Raw genomic sequence first — 17,402 nt, 5'->3', positions numbered from 1 at the left:
ATCCAATTTCGCTGTAGCGATTAAATATCAAAAGATAAAAAAGATATCAAATAATGTGTTACTGTTTTGTTCATCAGTTTGTGACTTTTGGCACTAACCAAATAGTATATTATACTAGACTGCGTACAGCCTCTAGCAGACAGTTTGTACTCGAAAAACGGAAATACCTGATTTTGTTGGCTTCAAAAATAGTTTCAAAAATTAAACTAAAATATCTCCGTCGGTATATAGTATTCCCGCGGTCACACTGGCTCGCCATTTCACGTGCTGCACACACCTGGTATATTAATATACTTTTATGGTATTTTGAGTATTTTCTAGCATTTTCGTGCTAACACACTGATGCAGAAATTACATTTAAAGAACATTTTTGCTGACTTTTTTTTTGTTTAAACCTTAATTTACAAACATTCCCATAAGAAGGAAACATTTAAACAAGCCGGTCTTGTAGAAAATTGATTAATTTTTATAGATAAATTATAGGATTTGGGCTGAGTGCACTGGCTAGCTGGTAATATTAAACCGAATATAAAAATCGAGGAATGTGAACGCCATCAATGTTGAAATGCAACGTGTTTTGATTTCAGCTGAGGTCTAGACTCTGCACAGTAAACACTTTGTGGATGCTTTCCACATAAATATTGAGTGGAAACTACACTTATAATGATAATATATTATACTAAAACTCTAAGAAAGTGTGTAAGAGGCTGCTTAACTCGTAAAACGTAGATCGCTGAACTGTCAAGCATTGTATTGAAGTGCTCCTTTCGGGTCACATCAATTGCGCACTATTACTAAATAGAACTGTCATTAAAATGTCTGCCTACACAAGCAAAACGGGAACGACTTCCATTTTAAAGTCATTTACAAGTGCCGACCGCGAGCGGGCTAAGGCTGCGGCCATCAACAAGGTGAGATTCTCCACTCCCAAGGAGAAGGGACTTTTGGAATCGGTGCGTGCGGCACAGGGCGGAAATTTTCACCTGGTCAAAGAATTCTCTTTCTATCTTTTGGAAGCGGATCTCGACGTAAGTATTGGGGTTGGACTTCATCAGACAATTTGGTATACTAAAATGAAAACCCATTGTTAACAGGATGAAGAAGTCTTACAAATCATGAAGGATGGCAGGAAAATTGTGCACAGCTTGACTACAGATTTTGCCAACGTTGTTGAGGCTTTGCTTTCGTTTAACTGGCGAAAGCGCTCGCCCGAAGTCGTTGCCGCTTACACAGAATTCAGCATTGATATTATGGTGGCCCACAATACATATATACCCATAGGTATATCAAAATGTATTGTCAATTGGATACCAGGGGATTTGCAAGCTGCCGACTGGGTCAATGGATGTCCAGGGGAAGAAACGCGCACTGAGCTGAAAACAGTTCACGACATCCTCAACCGCATTTTGACCGCTGTGCCCATGGCGTTTGATGTGGTTATTGATGCAATATCTAGTAAATTTCCATACTTCAAGAAACCAGCGCATGTTACAGCTGGATATCTGTACAATGTTCTCTGGTTAATAGAGTATAAACCAATGTTTGGGGAGCTCGTTTTGCAGCTGGTCTTGCAGAAGTAAGTAACTAACTTTTTGTGCAAATTGGTTTCATTTATGAGTATCCCATATTCCGCTTCTGCAGACTTCTTATATTGGATGTCAATGCTCCAAGGGATGAGATCGTCGAGACAGAGGAGGAGGCAGACAAAATGGACGAAGATGGCATCTTTACCATTGAGGATGTAACCGCTGACACTGTGGTCAAGCAGTCGGAAGATTCGGTTCTGCATCCCATTGGACACACACTGGACACCTGTCTGTCTATACTTTTCAAGTTTGTAGATGGTAAAACTAGAATTCAGCCGGAATTTAGCGAGGAGGAACGTTGGGCTGCCAGCCGCTTCTTCAAGACTCTGTTGTACATCTTCGAGGATGTTTTGCTGCCCAGTCACAATACCCATCATGTGCAATTTGTCATCTTTCAAGCGTGCAGCATACGCCCTTCATATTCTGAGGCATTTCTCAGCTCGCTCTGGCTAAAAGTGCAGAATCCAAACGTGTCTGCTATTCTACGACACGCGGCTGTCGGCTACATGGCCAGCTATTTAGCTCGCGCTAGATTTGTGCCACTCAGGTAAGAAATCGGATAAAACTATCGGATCCAAGATGATTAATATTGTATCTCTCTAGCACAATTAAAATGTATCTTAATGAGCTGAGCAACTGGGCGAATAGCTACATAGGAGACTCGGACCAGTACAGCAGCCAAAACGGCTCGTTAAAGGCCAACATGGTTTTCTTCTCCGTCTGTCAGTCCATATTTTATTTGATTGCCTTCCGCGCAAAAGACTTGACAAAGGGTAAGGCTTTACCTAATCTACTATGTACAATCGATTTGATTTGCTTTTCTTTTGTATTATAGATTTGCACTACCTGCAACTGCTTCCCCTCTCCCGCATTGCCATGTCCCACTTGAATCCCTTGCGTTACTGCCTACCAGCAGTGGCCACTGCATTTGCTGGAGTGACGCGCACCCATCAGCTGGCCTATTGCCACACAGTTTTGGAGCGTAATGCTCGACGTAAGCTGGCCACTGTCTATGGCCATGACAAGGCTATGCCTGAGGAGACGCTAGAAACATTTTTCCCCTTTGACCCTTATTTGCTCAAATTGTGAGTAGCAATTAATGCACATCCTTCACACGCTCTGAGTTTAAATTGTTTGTTTGCAGATCGAACAAATATATTGAGCCCAACTATCTAGTCTATAAGGCGCATGATATGGACGAGTGTGCCGCGACAGAAACTTTTCGCCGCAAGCGGGGCGACTCCGAAATGGTTGAGGAAGATGACTTTATACTAGCGGACAAGCGTCAGAAGTTGAACGAACTTTCAAAGAGCCAGGAGTTCGACAAGCACTTCCATTACGGAACTTCGCCGGGCTTTAATACATAATGTTGTGATGTACATAGTATTGATAAAGTTGAAATATACTTTTGCAATCGGTATTTATTATATGAGTGATGATGGAGGGATTGCGCGATGTCGCTCGGCTCGCATGTGTTCGATTTTGTGGCCCGAAGTTCGAAATGTTTGCTGACAGATCTCGCACTTGAACGGGCGCTCGCCGGTGTGAAGACGCAGGTGTATCTGTAGAGCTGTCTTAGAGCCATACAACTTGCCACAAACTTGGCAGTTAACCGAAAGTCGCTGAGCAGAGTTGAGATGTGTTGCCAAGTGCCTAGCGAGCGTCGATTTAAGTTTAAAGGTCTTTTGGCAGTGGTGGCACTCGTGGGGTTTTATATTAGTGTGTGTTAGTAAATGTCTGGATAGATCGTGTGTATTCCTAAAGGATTTTCCACACTCAAGGCAGTTCTTCAGTGAAGTCTTTTTCCCACTGGGCGGGCTGTCTGGCTTTGAAGAGCGGCTTAAATGCGTCAACATATGACGGCGGCAGTCGAACTTTCCTTTATAGATTTTAACACAGTAAACGCATTTGTAGCTTCTACTGGAAGTACTTTTCTGCTGCTTCTTATTCAACTGGCAATTACTCGATTTACTATGCATTCGCTTTCGATGCTCATTTAACTTGGCTTTGGTGGAGAAGCGTCTTAGGCATGTGAGACATGGATAGGGCTTTTCCTTGGTGTGCGAGCGTCGATGCCTGCGAATTGTATATTTACTGTTAGAGTTCCACCGCAGCAAGTTCAAGCTCTTACCTGATTAGATCGTAAGACTTGAAAAACTCTTTGGCGCAAAACTCGCAGACATAATAGCATCTATTCGGGGTTCGCTGTATTCTTTGAACGGTTAAGGCTGTTACCTGCCCTGTAGGATACAATTTATCCAGAACTTCTACAATGCTGCACTGTGGCTGCTCTTCCGTAGTGGTCTGCAGGCTGCCACATTGCACAGGGATGTTTTGTGGTCTAGCTAATTCCATTCCACTCTGCAGGTCTAGAAGAGCACTCATGGCTTGATGGGCGACCATGTCGGTATCTTCATTAGCTTCGCGTTTTGCATGCTTTATGTGTTTGTGACGCTGTAGGGAGCTCTGCTGGGAAAAGCAGAGAGAGCAGGTGTCGCACTAAAAGAGACCAGAGAAGAGGCCAACATGCACAATGTAATTTGTACAAATGCGTATCCACTCACAGCGTATGACTTCTCTTTGGTATGCACAACTTGGTGCCGGCGCAAGAAGGTAGGTTTTCCGAATTGCTTTCCACAAGTTTCACACGTATTACAGCTCATTGTGTCCTAAAATGCAACTCGATAAGAAGTAACTAATCGATAGCAGCTGTTTATCGAAGAGTGATGCCCCTTCGTAAATTTGTTTCCCAACCAGAAAATGCATTGTTTACAGTTGTATAGAAAATCAATTATTTTTTGCACTCAATTAACGGATCTACACAAATAGCAAAAAACAAGCGTTTTTCTGAGCTTATGCAATGAATTCGTATGGAATTGGTGCCAGGGCGATGGGCTCCTCCAGTTTCTTGACGAAATGCGCCTTCTTTGGCTGCTCAGGCTGACGCTTCAGGGTGACCCACTGTCCCTTCTCCTTGGCATCCTTGAGCAGACGCTCATTCTCCTTCACGCGACGCAGGAAATCTTCACGGCACTTTGAGTGGTGAATGTGCTCGATGCGCACATTAACGCGCTTGGCTAGGATCTTGCCGCGCACACGTTTGTTTACAATGACACCAACGGCATGTTGCGTTACATTGAAGATACGGCCGGTCTTGCCGTGGTAGGCTTTGTAGGGCAGACCCTTCTGCACAGCACCGTGTCCCTTGATGTCGACAATGTCTCCAATCTTGAACACGCGCATATATGTGGACAGAGGAATCACACCATGCTTGCGGAAGGGGCGAGAGAACATGTCTCGGGTTCCGCGACGATAGCCCTTTGAGTTGGTCATTTTGTAGCGTGTAGTTCCCTGCAAAAAACAACACTGTTAGAAACGTTTAACACATCATTCACACGCATAGCACTCCAGCGCAAAGTTGTGCACTCTTTGCGTTGCATATAAATACATAATTCTATGTATTTTGGGCACAAAATCAACTAACCTTTTACGTATCAAACGTCCACGCGGTCGTGAAGTGGAAAAGAAAGAAAGATGGCTGCCTGCTAGGGTTGTCAAATATATATCAATATATCGATATATTTTTAAAATAAAAATATATTTATATCGTGATTTTTTTTCCCAAAATATCAATATATTGATATGTTTTTGCGATATTTGTTGATATTTCAAGTTCGGTAACTAACCACAGGCTCTAAATAAATATATAGGGTATATTGTATTTGTGCACAAAAGTGGACGTATGTAACGCACATAAGGAAATGTTTCCGAACCCATAAAGAATATATAATCTGTTGTTAGTAGTATTGATCAATAGCCGAGTCGATATGGCCATGTCTGTCTATCCGTCTGGCAGTCTGGCTCAGAGACTATAAGAGCTAGAGCCACCGAATTTTGCTCCACTATTGCTGTCATATCACACTGATACAAGTGCATGTCTCATATGTCCCTATTCGTTTAGCTCACGAAACTGGGTTTTTTTCGACTTTACACGAACACCAATTACCACCTAAGCAAAAGAATTTATGCTCAGAGTTTTCTAGAAAAATAGGAAAGCGCAATTTATGCAGCAGTGGTGGTTTATGTGAGGTGTGCGAGATAGAAATATGATCTGGAGGATTTTCGTACTGTGAAAAAGTCTGTGCGTGTTTTGAACCAAAAACCATAAACACTTACTCAAAAGAATTATGTATGTAAAGCGAAGAATAGTTGAATATGTCAAATTAAAAACACAGAAAAGTGGAATAAGGATTAAAGATGTTAAAAACATATATAAGGTTTCTGTTTTCTTTATGGTAGCTATTCATTTCCTATGCGCACGGATTTGAATTTATATATGAAATATATCGATATTTTTGCAGTGATATATTTTATATTATTTTGATATTTTTTTCAAACAAAATTTATTACCGATATGATATATTTTAAATACTTGTCAACCCTAAAGCAGTGTGACCGCGAAATTATCGATAAAATATACCGACAGACAGAAATTTACCGAAATATACCCTTGCATTCTTAAATTATTCCTCGATTTTGATGTTCTATTTGATATTACCAGCTGGCTAGGACTCGCAGCGCTAAAACTATAGTTTTATCCGATTGATGAGTAAATTATCCACAAGATAGTCGAGTTTTCAATACTTCCTTGTATTGGGTTGTTTGAAAAATAAGGTTCCGAGAAGCTAATGGATGCAGCGAGACGTCTTTCTGCATAGAGTTGCCATATAGTTGAATTCTATGACGTTTCTACAGGGCTGCACAGTGTTTCTTATTACTGTCTAATTGATTCGATTAAATTGGCGCAGAATTGTTTTGTCTGAAAATGTTGGAAAAAATTGGGAAATAAATGAATATCGTTATTTTGTTTTATCCTTTTATTAGGAGAAAAATGTTTATACAAATTCAACAGAAAATTAAAATTACTTGGGGTTTTTACGTTTGAGCACTTTGGTACACACATATAATAGTAAATGTCATTTAATATCGTTATACAATTTTTATATTTTAACTATCGCATATACATAAATGTTATTTAGGCATATTCCTATGTATTAACTTGTCCGTATTGTTCACAAAAACTTTAAGAATGTGTCGTCACATGGGTAAATGGAATATCAGAGCACAAAAACTATTACTTAATAGATGTCATGTCATTGTCGTTAGTCAAATACATGGGAGATTAGGTTATATATATGTATATATAATAAATATTGTAAATAATATGTGTATATGCTTGCGTTTACCAATAGAAACAGCACTTACTTTGACGTTTAACATAAAAAATAGGTTTTAACTTTAAGTGCTCTTGCCATTACAGTAGTAATTCTATTAAATTTAGATTAGTAGTTTATACATGTGTCGATTAGTTTAGTTATTTTGGTTTGGGTAATACATGCATACATTACGTTTGACTGTTGGCTGTTGGGACTTTAAAAATCCCACTATGGTAGTGCTTATGTAAGCAGTCTCTCTCATACATTCGTTCATATATATGTATGTACTTGTATAGCAGAATGCACCACTTAGGCCCATGAAGATTAGGCTGCCTTCTTGTGTCCATTCTCCAGGGGCTTAATCGTCGAACTGCCAGAATTGCAGTTCCCGTCATCGTTGGGCAGCTGCTGATGCTGCTTCTGTAGCTGCTCGAGGCGCGTCTTATATATGTAAAGGGACTGTAAGGGCACATGCAAGAGCTCCACAATTTGCGTAAAGTCTACCACTGAAAGAATTTGGAGTCATATCTATTATCTGTCTATTGGTAACAATCTCAGTTTTGTTCTCACCGTCATCAGCTGTAATGTGTCCGTGCCGTATTAAGAAGTCGATCACCACCGGCGCAGAGGTGGTCTTAAAGTCCGGCGTAAACACTCGCTCCACACACTCCTTGGCTGGCAGCAGCTCAAAGGCCTGCACCTCTCCATCAGCGTTGTGGGGAACAAAGTCAAGAGGCAGCTCCAAGTCGAAAACGTACTCGGTGTTGGGGAATAGCCCTTGTCGGCTTTCAAAGAAGAAAGAGACACATCCGGCTGACACTAGGTTCTTGACAAGATCACTTGGAATGGATGCCTCCTCAGCTGCTTCCTTAATAGCCGTCTCCTTAATACCGAAGCCCACAGACAGGCCGCCTCCCACCATATTATCCCACTTGCCTGGCCAAGTTTCTTTGGTATTGGAACGCTGCTGCAGCCAAATGCACAAGCCTAGCGTCGGATGCCTCACATAGCCGTTGATATCGACGCCATATTTGCGCACTCCGAATAGGGGCGTTGCAGCCCGTTCCATTTTCAGCAAAGGCCTGTGCTCGGACTTCACCTCAAAGTACTCATCCCGCCATCCCTGCAGAGCCGGGAACAATCCCTCGCTGCGCAAATTACGCAATACTTTCTCCACCTGCTCTGTGCGCTCATTATAGTCACGGAATGCCGGGTTCAGCTCCACCAGTCCCTTAAGGGAATGAAATAAAAGGTTTGCATTAGGCAAAGGACATTGGATAACCACAAAATACATACCTGTTTCGTCTGCTCACAGTCACGTATGCAGAACACTTCAGGATACTTAATGAGCTGCTTCAGCACATCCGATTTGATGAGACCAACTTGTTGACCCTCAACCAGGAACGGGCGTATGTCGCCCTTGTGAAAGCCTGTTGGTTGTGAAGATTATGTCGTTTATTGAACTTGCTGACGTCTGCCGCTAAATTTATTTCCAAGTCGCAGCTCAAGCCGGAAGAAATTATACCGAAAATTATGAATAAATAAATCGACTCAGAATAGTACTCGTTTTATTTGGCACGTGATTGATTGAGTCTTTTGTCTGATGTGCCAAACAAAACAAAATCTCTTATCCCCATAAAAGCATTCATAGATTCAATTGAAGAAAGAGAGATTTGTATGTTACTAATTCTTTGTTTTACTATTAAAACCATAAAGCATTGTTTCGATAAAAGTATCTTATATTGCTCTCAGGGCTCTCAAAAAATAAAATTACCGTTTATTGGACACGGCTTTTACTGAGGAATGCGATTAGATTCCAGCTTACAGCTGTTTCCTGGATATAAAAATGGCGATTACTCGCAAGTAGATATCGTTTGGCATATACTGATTTGATTTGTGTTCAAGCGAGACCTTTTTTGGGAACAGTTAGAAAACAAATTATCAAAGGTCGTTTCCGCAAATTATTTAGATTTACTTTAGATTAATCTGAGTTGATTGCAAGAACACCACCACTGATATTCGCTCTACCCAAGCGAGTCACAGGTTCAGCACAAAAGCTTCAGTGTGCAGCTTTCTGGGAAACAACTGCTTGCTAATAATTATGACACATACACATGCATACATATTCACTTATAAATATGTATAATGATAATGGCTCGGCAAAATTCGATAGCTGATTGAATTTAACGGGTTTCTACTGATACTACTACATATGTGTGAGAAAAGGAAAAAGCTTACTAATAGCTAATAGCTAAACAATACGTTAACAATTTGGGGCTTAGTGGCTGCTTAGTTTTGGAACACTGCTTATCAGGAGTCACTGCTCCCACTTAATTAAATGACGACCACACCACACATACACATGTGCATATGTATGTGCGTATATTTACAGTTAGCAATTGTCGGCAACTGTTCAAGAGGTGGTTCTGGATGTAAAAACTTGGCTGTGAATGTGTGCGTTCTCAGAGCTCCCTCTGCCGATGCTCTCTCCTGTTTATTATATGTAAAAATGTATGTATGTGTGTGTACATATGTCAGAAGCTTTGATCGGCCCAAGATGACGTGCAAAAATCTTGTGGCAACAAACAAGGAGACATATGTAAACTTATGCTTGACAATGACATCCAAGCGCTAAAGAGCCAAGGTTCCCAATTATAGGAAACCAATTAGGCTGGCAGTATTATGCACAAACATATGCAAAAATATACATACACATGTACATCTATAGAATGTATATTTAGCTCTTGTGTTCCGCTTGATAAAAATGATCTTGCATAAGAGCTATGGCTCGATTGGCGTTCTACTGAATTCATTTGGCTGCACTTATTACAGTTTACAGTGAATGTAAGCTGATAGGGCACAGAATATGTAGGTAGCTGTTGAACAATTTGGTGTAATCCACTTCGTGATTATAGTGCGGATTGGCGAACATGCAGCAGACTGCGAAATTAAAAAACGCACTGGGGTACATATACGCAAGCACAGAGCCAAGTAAACAAACTAATCGATAAACAGCAGTACTGTGTATGTCGCCTCCCTCTGAATCAGTGGAAGTTAACACTGGCGGCCACCGCCCCTCTCTTCCACAAGCATCGCTCACCAAAATCCACCATGCACATATGTATGTATGTATGTATGTACTCATCTACACCCGGAAGGCAACGGACCAAACCCATTTCAGCTCCCGGTTTTTGTACATAATGAGCTTAAGTGCATCTCTTACCTGTCAAATAGAAATTGTTAAACTTTTGCGCCAGGATCAGCAGACGAGACAGCCTGACTTCGGTTGAAGACATTTGACGTGAGTTCAAAGCAAAATAAATACACTCCAGAAACGCCGGCACCTTTTTCGCCCCTCCTGACTCTCCCGTCCAGTAATCACAAAACAAAGGTTTTGTTGGTCAGTTTTTGTTCTTTCTAGGCCCCGCAGCGATCGCGTACGCACACTCACGCACTTACACACACTTTACATATAACTACCTTGTTCTATTTCTAATTAGGAAATAGGAATCGTTATCTTAAGGACAACACAACACATCTAGAATCGTAGCAACGAACACAGCCCAGCGAACAATGAAAACAAAACAGACAGAGATATGGACGATGTTTCTTCTTATTGATACGATACTATTGGTACGACTGTGTCGTCGACGACTATATCGAATAATGGACCATCGGCCGAAGCACCAACCATATATCGATGTGTCAGTTCATAAAAGCGAAACGTCACAGTAGACTTTGCGATATGCGTGCGTACCCCAGGCAGTTGGTGCAACATTTTTTTTGCGTGTAAGCCAGAATATCCTATGAATTTATGCATGTACATATACATGTACATATACATAACTATACAAACGTACGTGTGTGTTGGATGGTTACTATGCTGAATTGCGGTAGGACGAACTTTGTATCTTCGCTTTTGATTTTGTTTCGGGGGTTCAGCTTATGAACCCGACCTGCCGCAACATGTTAATGATGGGCAACGTGGGTGCCGAACACTTGCGAGTGGGAAAATTGCTGCTAAGGAATTGTCTGATGATCAATTTTTATATACTTCAGAACTTTTATTGGTAAATTATCAAATATACAACGAATTTATTGTATGCATATTTATAATTTTACATTATTTATTAATATTATTTATAACGCATAAAAAAAAAGATTTGCGCTGAAAATGTGTAGTTTTGTTTGTTGAATTTTTGTTTGTTCCGATATATCGGCGATATATCGATATCACAATTGTACGTATCGAAAGTTCTTTAAAATCAGGCGTGCTACCCCCCAAACGTCACGCTAGAAACTAAAAAAACAAGAGCACGAAATCGTTTGCTTCTGTAGAGCGAACGATTTTTAATACAATTGACCGGCAGACCGAACAACAAAATTTGTATCATTCCCTTGGCAAAGCAAGCACACAAATTCAAAAATGAGTGACGACTTTCTGAGGAAACCATTTTCATTGGCGCCCGCGCCAGCCGGTAAGCAAAGAACTTAAGTTACGCAATGTGACTCGTTTGTTACATATGTATGTGCTGGCTGTGGATGGACCTGTTGGTTTTTCCTGAATGAAAACTGATAAGTTTATTAATTTTTAATTACATGGTGCAGCTGATGAAGCCACAACATCGAACTACACATCGGGTGCAAGCAAATTTAGTAGTGGGCCGGTGTCGCCATACCTCAACTACGATTCACGCTACCTGCAGCGGGCACAGCCCGAGTTTATATTTCCCGAAGGAGCCAACAAGCAGCGTGGACGTTTTGAGCTGGCCTTCTCACAGATTGGCACTTCGGTTATGATTGGCGGCGGCATTGGCGGCCTAGCGGGTGTATACAATGGTTTCAAAGCCACCAACGCGCTCAATCAGACGGGGAAACTGCGGCGGACTCAGTGAGTAGACAATGAAATTTAACCCGTAACGAAGTCTTGATTGTTTCTCTCCGATTGCAGGTTACTCAATCACATTATGAAGCAGGGTTCCGGAACGGCGAACTCTCTGGGAACCCTCGCTGTGCTCTATTCGGCGTGCGGTGTGCTCTTGCAATACGCTCGTGGCGAGGATGATCATGTTAACACAATAATTGCGGGCTCTGCCACAGGCCTGCTATACAAATCCACAGGTTAGTGGTTAAACTTTACCCAAAAATAGACAATTAATATAATTCAATTATTTTTTCAGCTGGCCTACGGAGATGTGCACTTGGTGGAGCAGTTGGGCTGGGCATCTCGTCGCTCTATTGCCTGTACCTGTTAGCTCAGGAGAGAGGCAACAGCTCTAGTCCAAAATTCCTGTAGATAACGATGGCCAAGCTGCCCCGCACGAGCACACGAGCAGACGCTGGTGTAGACACTTCGCAAGGGCTTGACCACGTAACATGAAGTTATGTTTTATAAATACATTAATATATCTTAGGTTTATTTGGACGAATGCCATCGTTTATATTCATCAGGCTTTAGACTCTAAGACCCAAACTCTTGCTGCTACGCAAGTAAAAGACTCGAGTTGTGTGCTTTAAATGCAACGTGCTGTAAAGTATATTTTATTGTAAACCAAAGATGTCCCCGCACTGCACTACACTGAACCATAAACCATCCAATTAGACATTCATCTAATAGTCCAAATCCTTGGAGTCGGCTCCAGTGAGTGTCAAAACTTTGACAGCCTTGCTGCCCTCGTCTAGCACGTTATTGGCTGGCGCCTCGCAGCTGGTGTCCTGTGTGGAGCAAGTGTGGCAGTGGCAGTTCACCGCCTCCATGTAGTGGTACTTGCTTATGCTCTCATCGGCTTCGGGGTGACAGTTCTTGAGTATAGCTTCCGCTGGCTGCCGCTGAGCGTGCACGCAAACGGGATGAAATGAGCGTTTGTATGGAAATTTCCAATCCGATATTTCGCTAGAGTCACAGCGGCCCCAACAGGACCAAACGCTCACATAGTCCCAGCACTCATGGCCAAGCAAATCGGATTGGGTCACCTTATAAGTGTAAACGCGTCGATGGCAGCCCAATGGAGCCACTGTCGGACCACTGTTTATCTGTTGCAGCTCCACCAACTGCGTGCCGACAACATGCAGCAGCGGTGTGCCCAGGAAGAGTAACAAAATTCTGAAAGAAAGAAAGAGTGAAATGTGATTTAGATTTAGAGTTCAGTTTGTTTTTGATGTTGCCCTTACAGCACTGCACAGCCAGCCATCTTTCCTTTGTTTTGAGCAACTGTCTCAAAGGTGAACTCTACGCTGACGACCGCGTAGTGGCTGACTGTGGCGCCCTACGCCTGCTTTTTATATGCTAGCCCAAGACTACAGCGACTGCGCTGCATGGCAAGCTCAACCACCCACCCAACCAACTCCTCCCAAATAAACGCCCGTAATGCCTTTGAGCTCATTTTTTTTTGCATATTCAATTCGGCTGACTCGAGCCGTTTGCATTATTTATAATTGGATGGCAAAGGATTCATTTACTACTATTACAATGCAGCGATTTATTTATTTGAAGTCTGCACAATGCCAGGGAATTTCGATACAGCTTCTGTGCAAATTTGGATGTATACTGAAATGTGGATGTGCGCCTAGGAGGCGATTTGCGTCAAACGGAAAATGAAGCCAAAAGGATGATCGAAAAATTGTTCTTACGGACGTGGGCTGTGCTGCATGAGTACTGCAGCCCACGCTAACGCATCTTCTAATGTGAATTGTGTCTATTTGTTGTCTAATCAGGGAAGTCACGGGGTTATGGCAGGGTAAAGGAGTCATGGCCGGGTGTGGGAGTGGCGCCAGCGTCTAGGCGCGACGACGAATTTCATGAACCGAACCATAGCGCTGATTACGCAGCTGCACCCGAAATCGCCGATTGTTGTCCTGTCCGGGATCGTCCACCGCTTGGCCAGGCTGTGGTGGAACTTCCACTTGGGCAAGCCCTAAGGCACCACCAGCTGCTGGAGCAATGGGAAGAACGGGAAGGGGCAGTGGCAGTGGCAATGGTAAGGGCAAGCCCAGTTGCTGCAGTGCCAGTTGCGCCTGATCGTTGCCTTCTTCGTCCTCGTTGGGACTGTCGTAGTCATCGAGTGCCGCATCATTGGTTGCCACCAGCGAGTGTGGAGCATTTCCATGGCCAACTTCGTCTCGAGCCATGGCAGAGGCCATCAGTCGCTGACGTCGTTCCTCCATCAGACGATCCCGCTCCTTGTGTATGTAGTCCCGTTTGTTCGGCAGTCCAGCGACATTATTGGCCGACAGGGCGGAGCGCACAATGTTCATGTCAGTGGCCTCCATCCACTCATCTGTCTCGGCCACGTAGCACTCAGTGTGGGAAATCGTGGAGACGCCGTTGAAGCCGCCGATGGCGAATATCATATCATCGATGATCTCCAGGCCAAAGTTGCTGCGCGAGTGATTCATTTCCCTGATGGAGTGCCATGTCTGGGATGCCATGTCATACCGCTCCCCGGTGGCCAATCGGGCAGTGCCATTGAAGCCCCCAATCACGTACAGCTGACCCTTGAAGGCCACACAGCTCACCCCCGATCGACGGTGGTTCATGTTCGCTATCCGCGTCCATACATTGGTCGTCGGATCGTAGAACTCGGCACTGTCCAGGCACTCCTGGCCATTGAAGCCGCCAGTGGCAAAGATCCGCCCCTTCAGGGTGCAGGCACTGGCATCGGATCGCTGCATGTTCATCGGTGGAATGACGGTCCATTGGTTTGTCTTCGGGTTGTAGCGCTCCACAGTGTTCAATCGATTGTGCCCGTCATAGCCACCGATCGCATAGATCATTCCATTCAGCTCGGCCACGCTGACGTAGCAGCGGCGACAGTGCATCGGAGCGACCTCGCTCCACTTCTTCTTCACAGCATCGAAGACGCGGCACGTGTTGAAGTACTCGACGCCGTCGTAGCCCCCAATGGAGTAGATCTTGAAACCGATCACGGCGGTGCCGTGGTAAGCCCTGGGTCCAGCTGGATCTTCGGCATGGATGTTCACCCAGCGGTCAGCGCGCGTGTCGTATGTCTCGATGCAAGCCTTTGAAGTTCCACCACTCCAGCCGCCAATGGCGAAAATCACCTCGTGGGGTAAACGCGGCATGGCCAGCGGCGGTGTGGTGAGCTTTGGTTGGAAGGGCATATTAAAGGGGACGTATAAGAAGTTGCTGTAAACAAGAGGGGGAGAGAAAACATTACCTCATCGGCTTGTGGGTTGAGAAAGTCCAGGTCATACATGAACTTAAAGGTGTCCACTATCAACGGCTTGGCCTCCGCGCACTGCACCACATACGGATGCTCCTTGACCTCCTCCATGAAGCACTGCGGTAGTTCGATTAGAGATTTGGAATGTTTGGCATTGGGCTACCTACCTTTGGGGTCATTAGACCCAAACGTACGCCTGTCATCAAGTGGGCAACGTGCTTTTTGCGGCTCTCTGGATCGCGGTCTATCCACTTGACACACATCTTCCACACATAGTCCTCCTCCCGTGTGTTTAGCTCATCGTCGCTAATTATGCCATAAAAGTCTGTCACATTCATGTCCAATATGTCCGTATTGCGAGCAGCCACATCCGTGAAGTAGCGCAGTGTATAATTGCGGGCCTTTAGGTGCAAGTCCTCGAGGAAGCGAAAGCTGTCACACAAGTGAAATCAATTAAAATTGGATTTAGCTGGAGCCAATTATGAGTGGATTACTGGAACTCACCGTGCAAATCCCATGATGCTGACACAGTTCTCCGGGGTGAGGGTGCGGCTGAGGTACTCCTTGCACTGCTTGACTAGCCCCACGATGCCCAAGTAATCCGCACATATGAGCAGCTCGTGCACGTTGTCGTCGCAGATGTTGGTCTTGCGCAGGTAAGCGTACTGGATGACACAGTTCATGATGGCTGCTCTGACGCCTGGTATGTGCACGGCGCGGATGTCTTCGCTGGCGCCCCCCTCCGGCACAAATCCTTGGCCCGTGAATTGTACGCTAGGTGTTTGCATGGGGAAAATGACTGAGGTGGGTTCTGCACTTGACTGGGCTTACCGAAAGTAGGAGCTGCAGGAGCACATGATGGCACGATGCACGTTGAACGTATGCTTGTACTCCCCGACTGAGATTTCTGCATCGCACAAGAGATTAGCCTCGCGAAGCTCGTTGAGGGTATTAAGCGCCTGATCGCTCACAGTGGGGGCCGCCAAGGATTTGCTGAGGGACTGCCCCAGGCTGTTCTCCATGTCCACCTCCATGTCTGGAAACGGGAGTTCTGGTATCAGTGGGACCACTGGTACGCCCTCATTGACACCATGAAAATGGTCGACATTTTGATTGCGATGCATTTGGCCGTGTCTCGGATTCAAGTCTGCTGGCAGCCGAGCAACGGATTGAGTTGAATTCGTCTTGTTTGGGCTTAACTGTGTTGGTGTAGGTTGAATGCTGCTCAATAAATATATTTAACAACAACGAAGCTGTTCTCGCCCCACTAACGAAATGAGACTAAAGAGTTTCGAACTGAAACTGAACACGTACTGAGTTTGTTCTAGTTAGGGATCAGGATAATGCCTAGTATAAGCAGTGGGGGAACAGAATAAAACATTTATTGGTTTAGTGGAAACAAATCTGCCCTTAGTAGCCGCTGCATGCAATAAGAGATACTCGTGGATCAGCTACGACAGACTGTAGAAAATCTATCTTCAACTGCAGATGGTGCTCGACCTCATTTTTGGAGCACCAAAAAAAAGTTTAAATCAAATGGTAGACACGTCCCTTTTTTTTGCTGGTGCTATTTCCAGTTTCATTTCAATAAAAATGAGCATTTTTATTTATACTTTTCTATTTACGCCTTGAGCATAATTTAAATATTCAAGAAGCCAGCACGGCCATTAGGTTTATGCGATTGCCGGGTTGGTGCACATCCTTCGGACTCCTAGCACTGCGCAGCCGTCAAGTTCGCTCAGCTCAGAATAAAAACGAAGCGGATGTCTGCTTGCAGGCAACAGTTGGCAAGATGTGGTCCACCCAGTGGCTTGTGCTCCTTTGCTGCTCCTTCTGGTTCCTGCCCGGCGAGTGCAGTTTGGCGGGAAAGGATGTCTGGCTGCGTCCTGGCTGCCACAAGGTTGGCAACACGCGCAAGATTTCCATACCCGACTGTGTGGAGTTCACCATTACGACCAATGCCTGTCGTGGATTTTGTGAATCATATTCTGTGCCCTCGATCCCCTGGGCAGGTGCCTCGCTCACGGGTCTGTTCAAGCCACCCAAGCCGGTGGTGAGTGTCGGTCAATGTTGCAACATGATGAAGTCCGAGGAGGTAGGTCGACTCTTCAAGCTTTTGTGTGTTGTTTTAGTCTCAAGTTACTGACTGCTCTTGCTTACAGATACAACGTCGCGTCTTGTGCATTGAGGGCATTCGAAATGTCACCTTTAAAAGTGCCGTCTCCTGCAGCTGTTACCATTGCAAAAAGGACTAGGACTAGAGACACCAAAAACACCTTGAGCTAAGTGCATGCCTGAGCCACTTGTTTGATTTTGTTTAGCAATATTTATAAATATAAAATTATGCTCTAATTGGTGATTGTTTTGTTTTGGGGCAAGCACAACAAAAGTTTTTTATACTCCGAAATCACCCACTC

At 44.1% G+C, this 17,402-nt stretch overlaps 8 protein-coding genes across 11 annotated transcripts; 3 read left to right on the top strand and 5 right to left on the bottom strand.

Annotated features, from left to right (window-relative positions):
• The first annotated feature begins 366 nt into the window (after positions 1-366).
• Positions 367-3,006, top strand: LOC117900653 (RNA polymerase I-specific transcription initiation factor RRN3). Of its 2 annotated transcripts, XM_034811087.1 has the most exons (7): positions 367-511; positions 588-1,028; positions 1,095-1,576; positions 1,642-2,133; positions 2,190-2,359; positions 2,422-2,671; positions 2,731-3,006. In XM_034811087.1, the coding sequence occupies exons 2-7, from the start codon at positions 816-818 to the stop codon at positions 2,951-2,953; spliced, it is 1,830 nt and encodes a 609-aa protein (XP_034666978.1). In that variant the 5' UTR covers positions 367-511; positions 588-815; the 3' UTR covers positions 2,954-3,006. The 2 variants fall into 2 exon arrangements, with proteins under 2 accessions (XP_034666978.1, XP_034666977.1); XM_034811086.1 differs by having other exon boundaries at positions 369-1,028.
• Positions 2,906-4,270, bottom strand: LOC117900654 (zinc finger protein 98-like). The gene is made up of 3 exons (XM_034811088.1): positions 4,151-4,270; positions 3,718-4,085; positions 2,906-3,662 (listed from the first exon to the last, which is right to left on the bottom strand). The coding sequence occupies exons 1-3, from the start codon at positions 4,247-4,249 to the stop codon at positions 3,011-3,013; spliced, it is 1,119 nt and encodes a 372-aa protein (XP_034666979.1). The 5' UTR covers positions 4,250-4,270; the 3' UTR covers positions 2,906-3,010.
• A 98-nt stretch (positions 4,271-4,368) lies between these two features.
• Positions 4,369-5,164, bottom strand: LOC117900655 (60S ribosomal protein L21). The gene is made up of 2 exons (XM_034811089.1): positions 5,071-5,164; positions 4,369-4,937 (listed from the first exon to the last, which is right to left on the bottom strand). The coding sequence occupies exon 2, from the start codon at positions 4,917-4,919 to the stop codon at positions 4,440-4,442; it is 480 nt and encodes a 159-aa protein (XP_034666980.1). The 5' UTR covers positions 4,920-4,937; positions 5,071-5,164; the 3' UTR covers positions 4,369-4,439.
• A 1,354-nt stretch (positions 5,165-6,518) lies between these two features.
• On the bottom strand, positions 6,519-10,391 carry LOC117900741 (uncharacterized protein YJR142W). Of its 3 annotated transcripts, none has more exons than XM_034811217.1 (4): positions 10,026-10,391; positions 8,099-8,232; positions 7,373-8,033; positions 6,519-7,302 (listed from the first exon to the last, which is right to left on the bottom strand). In XM_034811217.1, the coding sequence occupies exons 1-4, from the start codon at positions 10,096-10,098 to the stop codon at positions 7,127-7,129; spliced, it is 1,044 nt and encodes a 347-aa protein (XP_034667108.1). In that variant the 5' UTR covers positions 10,099-10,391; the 3' UTR covers positions 6,519-7,126. The 3 variants fall into 3 exon arrangements, with proteins under 3 accessions (XP_034667108.1, XP_034667107.1, XP_034667109.1); XM_034811216.1 differs by having other exon boundaries at positions 6,519-7,308; positions 10,026-10,390; XM_034811218.1 differs by lacking the exon at positions 10,026-10,391 and adding an exon at positions 9,515-9,539 and having other exon boundaries at positions 6,519-7,308.
• Positions 10,392-11,089: 698 nt separating this feature from the next.
• LOC117900742 (mitochondrial import inner membrane translocase subunit Tim23) lies at positions 11,090-12,229 on the top strand. Its single transcript, XM_034811220.1, has 4 exons — positions 11,090-11,280; positions 11,411-11,693; positions 11,754-11,923; positions 11,983-12,229. The coding sequence occupies exons 1-4, from the start codon at positions 11,229-11,231 to the stop codon at positions 12,096-12,098; spliced, it is 621 nt and encodes a 206-aa protein (XP_034667111.1). The 5' UTR covers positions 11,090-11,228; the 3' UTR covers positions 12,099-12,229.
• An 84-nt stretch (positions 12,230-12,313) lies between these two features.
• LOC117900743 (thyrostimulin beta-5 subunit) lies at positions 12,314-13,077 on the bottom strand. The gene is made up of 2 exons (XM_034811221.1): positions 12,974-13,077; positions 12,314-12,905 (listed from the first exon to the last, which is right to left on the bottom strand). The coding sequence occupies exons 1-2, from the start codon at positions 12,991-12,993 to the stop codon at positions 12,413-12,415; spliced, it is 513 nt and encodes a 170-aa protein (XP_034667112.1). The 5' UTR covers positions 12,994-13,077; the 3' UTR covers positions 12,314-12,412.
• Positions 13,078-13,256: 179 nt separating this feature from the next.
• On the bottom strand, positions 13,257-16,274 carry LOC117901697 (kelch-like protein 10). The gene is made up of 5 exons (XM_034812559.1): positions 15,817-16,274; positions 15,490-15,759; positions 15,153-15,417; positions 14,980-15,102; positions 13,257-14,905 (listed from the first exon to the last, which is right to left on the bottom strand). Exons 1-5 carry the CDS (start codon positions 16,107-16,109, stop codon positions 13,580-13,582), a joined length of 2,277 nt encoding a protein of 758 aa, XP_034668450.1. The 5' UTR covers positions 16,110-16,274; the 3' UTR covers positions 13,257-13,579.
• A 466-nt stretch (positions 16,275-16,740) lies between these two features.
• LOC117900159 (thyrostimulin alpha-2 subunit) lies at positions 16,741-17,306 on the top strand. Its single transcript, XM_034810399.1, has 2 exons — positions 16,741-17,080; positions 17,148-17,306. The coding sequence occupies exons 1-2, from the start codon at positions 16,778-16,780 to the stop codon at positions 17,238-17,240; spliced, it is 396 nt and encodes a 131-aa protein (XP_034666290.1). The 5' UTR covers positions 16,741-16,777; the 3' UTR covers positions 17,241-17,306.
• The last annotated feature ends 96 nt before the right edge of the window (positions 17,307-17,402 follow it).

The sequence above is a fragment of the Drosophila subobscura genome, chromosome U (genome assembly GCF_008121235.1).
Source record: "Drosophila subobscura isolate 14011-0131.10 chromosome U, UCBerk_Dsub_1.0, whole genome shotgun sequence".
Taxonomy (NCBI): Eukaryota; Metazoa; Arthropoda; class Insecta; order Diptera; family Drosophilidae; genus Drosophila; species Drosophila subobscura.
This window is presented reverse-complemented; position numbering and strand designations above follow the sequence as displayed.

Bases quoted from the DNA above. Each gene is read 5' to 3' on its own strand.
- LOC117900653 (XM_034811087.1), top strand. From the start codon at position 816: ATGTCTGCCTACACAAGCAAAACGGGAACGACTTCCATTTTAAAGTCA. The intron at 2,134-2,189 runs GTAAGAAATCGG...GTATCTCTCTAG, and splicing joins GCTAGATTTGTGCCACTCAG to CACAATTAAAATGTATCTTA. The intron at 2,672-2,730 runs GTGAGTAGCAAT...GTTTGTTTGCAG, and splicing joins GACCCTTATTTGCTCAAATT to ATCGAACAAATATATTGAGC.
- LOC117900654 (XM_034811088.1), bottom strand. From the start codon at position 4,249: ATGAGCTGTAATACGTGTGAAACTTGTGGAAAGCAATTCGGAAAACCT. The intron at 4,086-4,150 runs GTGAGTGGATAC...GGTCTCTTTTAG, and splicing joins CCAAAGAGAAGTCATACGCT to TGCGACACCTGCTCTCTCTG. The intron at 3,663-3,717 runs GTAAGAGCTTGA...TACAATTCGCAG, and splicing joins AAGTCTTACGATCTAATCAG to GCATCGACGCTCGCACACCA.
- LOC117900655 (XM_034811089.1), bottom strand. From the start codon at position 4,919: ATGACCAACTCAAAGGGCTATCGTCGCGGAACCCGAGACATGTTCTCT.
- LOC117900741 (XM_034811216.1), bottom strand. From the start codon at position 10,098: ATGTCTTCAACCGAAGTCAGGCTGTCTCGTCTGCTGATCCTGGCGCAA. The intron at 8,233-10,025 runs GTAAGAGATGCA...CACAACCAACAG, and splicing joins TAACAATTTCTATTTGACAG to GCTTTCACAAGGGCGACATA. The intron at 7,309-7,372 runs GTGAGAACAAAA...AAATTCTTTCAG, and splicing joins ACACATTACAGCTGATGACG to TGGTAGACTTTACGCAAATT.
- LOC117900742 (XM_034811220.1), top strand. From the start codon at position 11,229: ATGAGTGACGACTTTCTGAGGAAACCATTTTCATTGGCGCCCGCGCCA. The intron at 11,281-11,410 runs GTAAGCAAAGAA...TACATGGTGCAG, and splicing joins ATTGGCGCCCGCGCCAGCCG to CTGATGAAGCCACAACATCG. The intron at 11,694-11,753 runs GTGAGTAGACAA...CTCCGATTGCAG, and splicing joins GGGAAACTGCGGCGGACTCA to GTTACTCAATCACATTATGA.
- LOC117900743 (XM_034811221.1), bottom strand. From the start codon at position 12,993: ATGGCTGGCTGTGCAGTGCT. The intron at 12,906-12,973 runs GTAAGGGCAACA...TCTTTCTTTCAG, and splicing joins ATGGCTGGCTGTGCAGTGCT to AATTTTGTTACTCTTCCTGG.
- LOC117901697 (XM_034812559.1), bottom strand. From the start codon at position 16,109: ATGCATCGCAATCAAAATGTCGACCATTTTCATGGTGTCAATGAGGGC. The intron at 15,418-15,489 runs GTGAGTTCCAGT...CTTGTGTGACAG, and splicing joins AGCATCATGGGATTTGCACG to CTTTCGCTTCCTCGAGGACT. The intron at 14,906-14,979 runs GTAATGTTTTCT...TTCCAACCAAAG, and splicing joins TCAACCCACAAGCCGATGAG to CTCACCACACCGCCGCTGGC.
- LOC117900159 (XM_034810399.1), top strand. From the start codon at position 16,778: ATGTGGTCCACCCAGTGGCTTGTGCTCCTTTGCTGCTCCTTCTGGTTC. The intron at 17,081-17,147 runs GTAGGTCGACTC...TCTTGCTTACAG, and splicing joins ACATGATGAAGTCCGAGGAG to ATACAACGTCGCGTCTTGTG.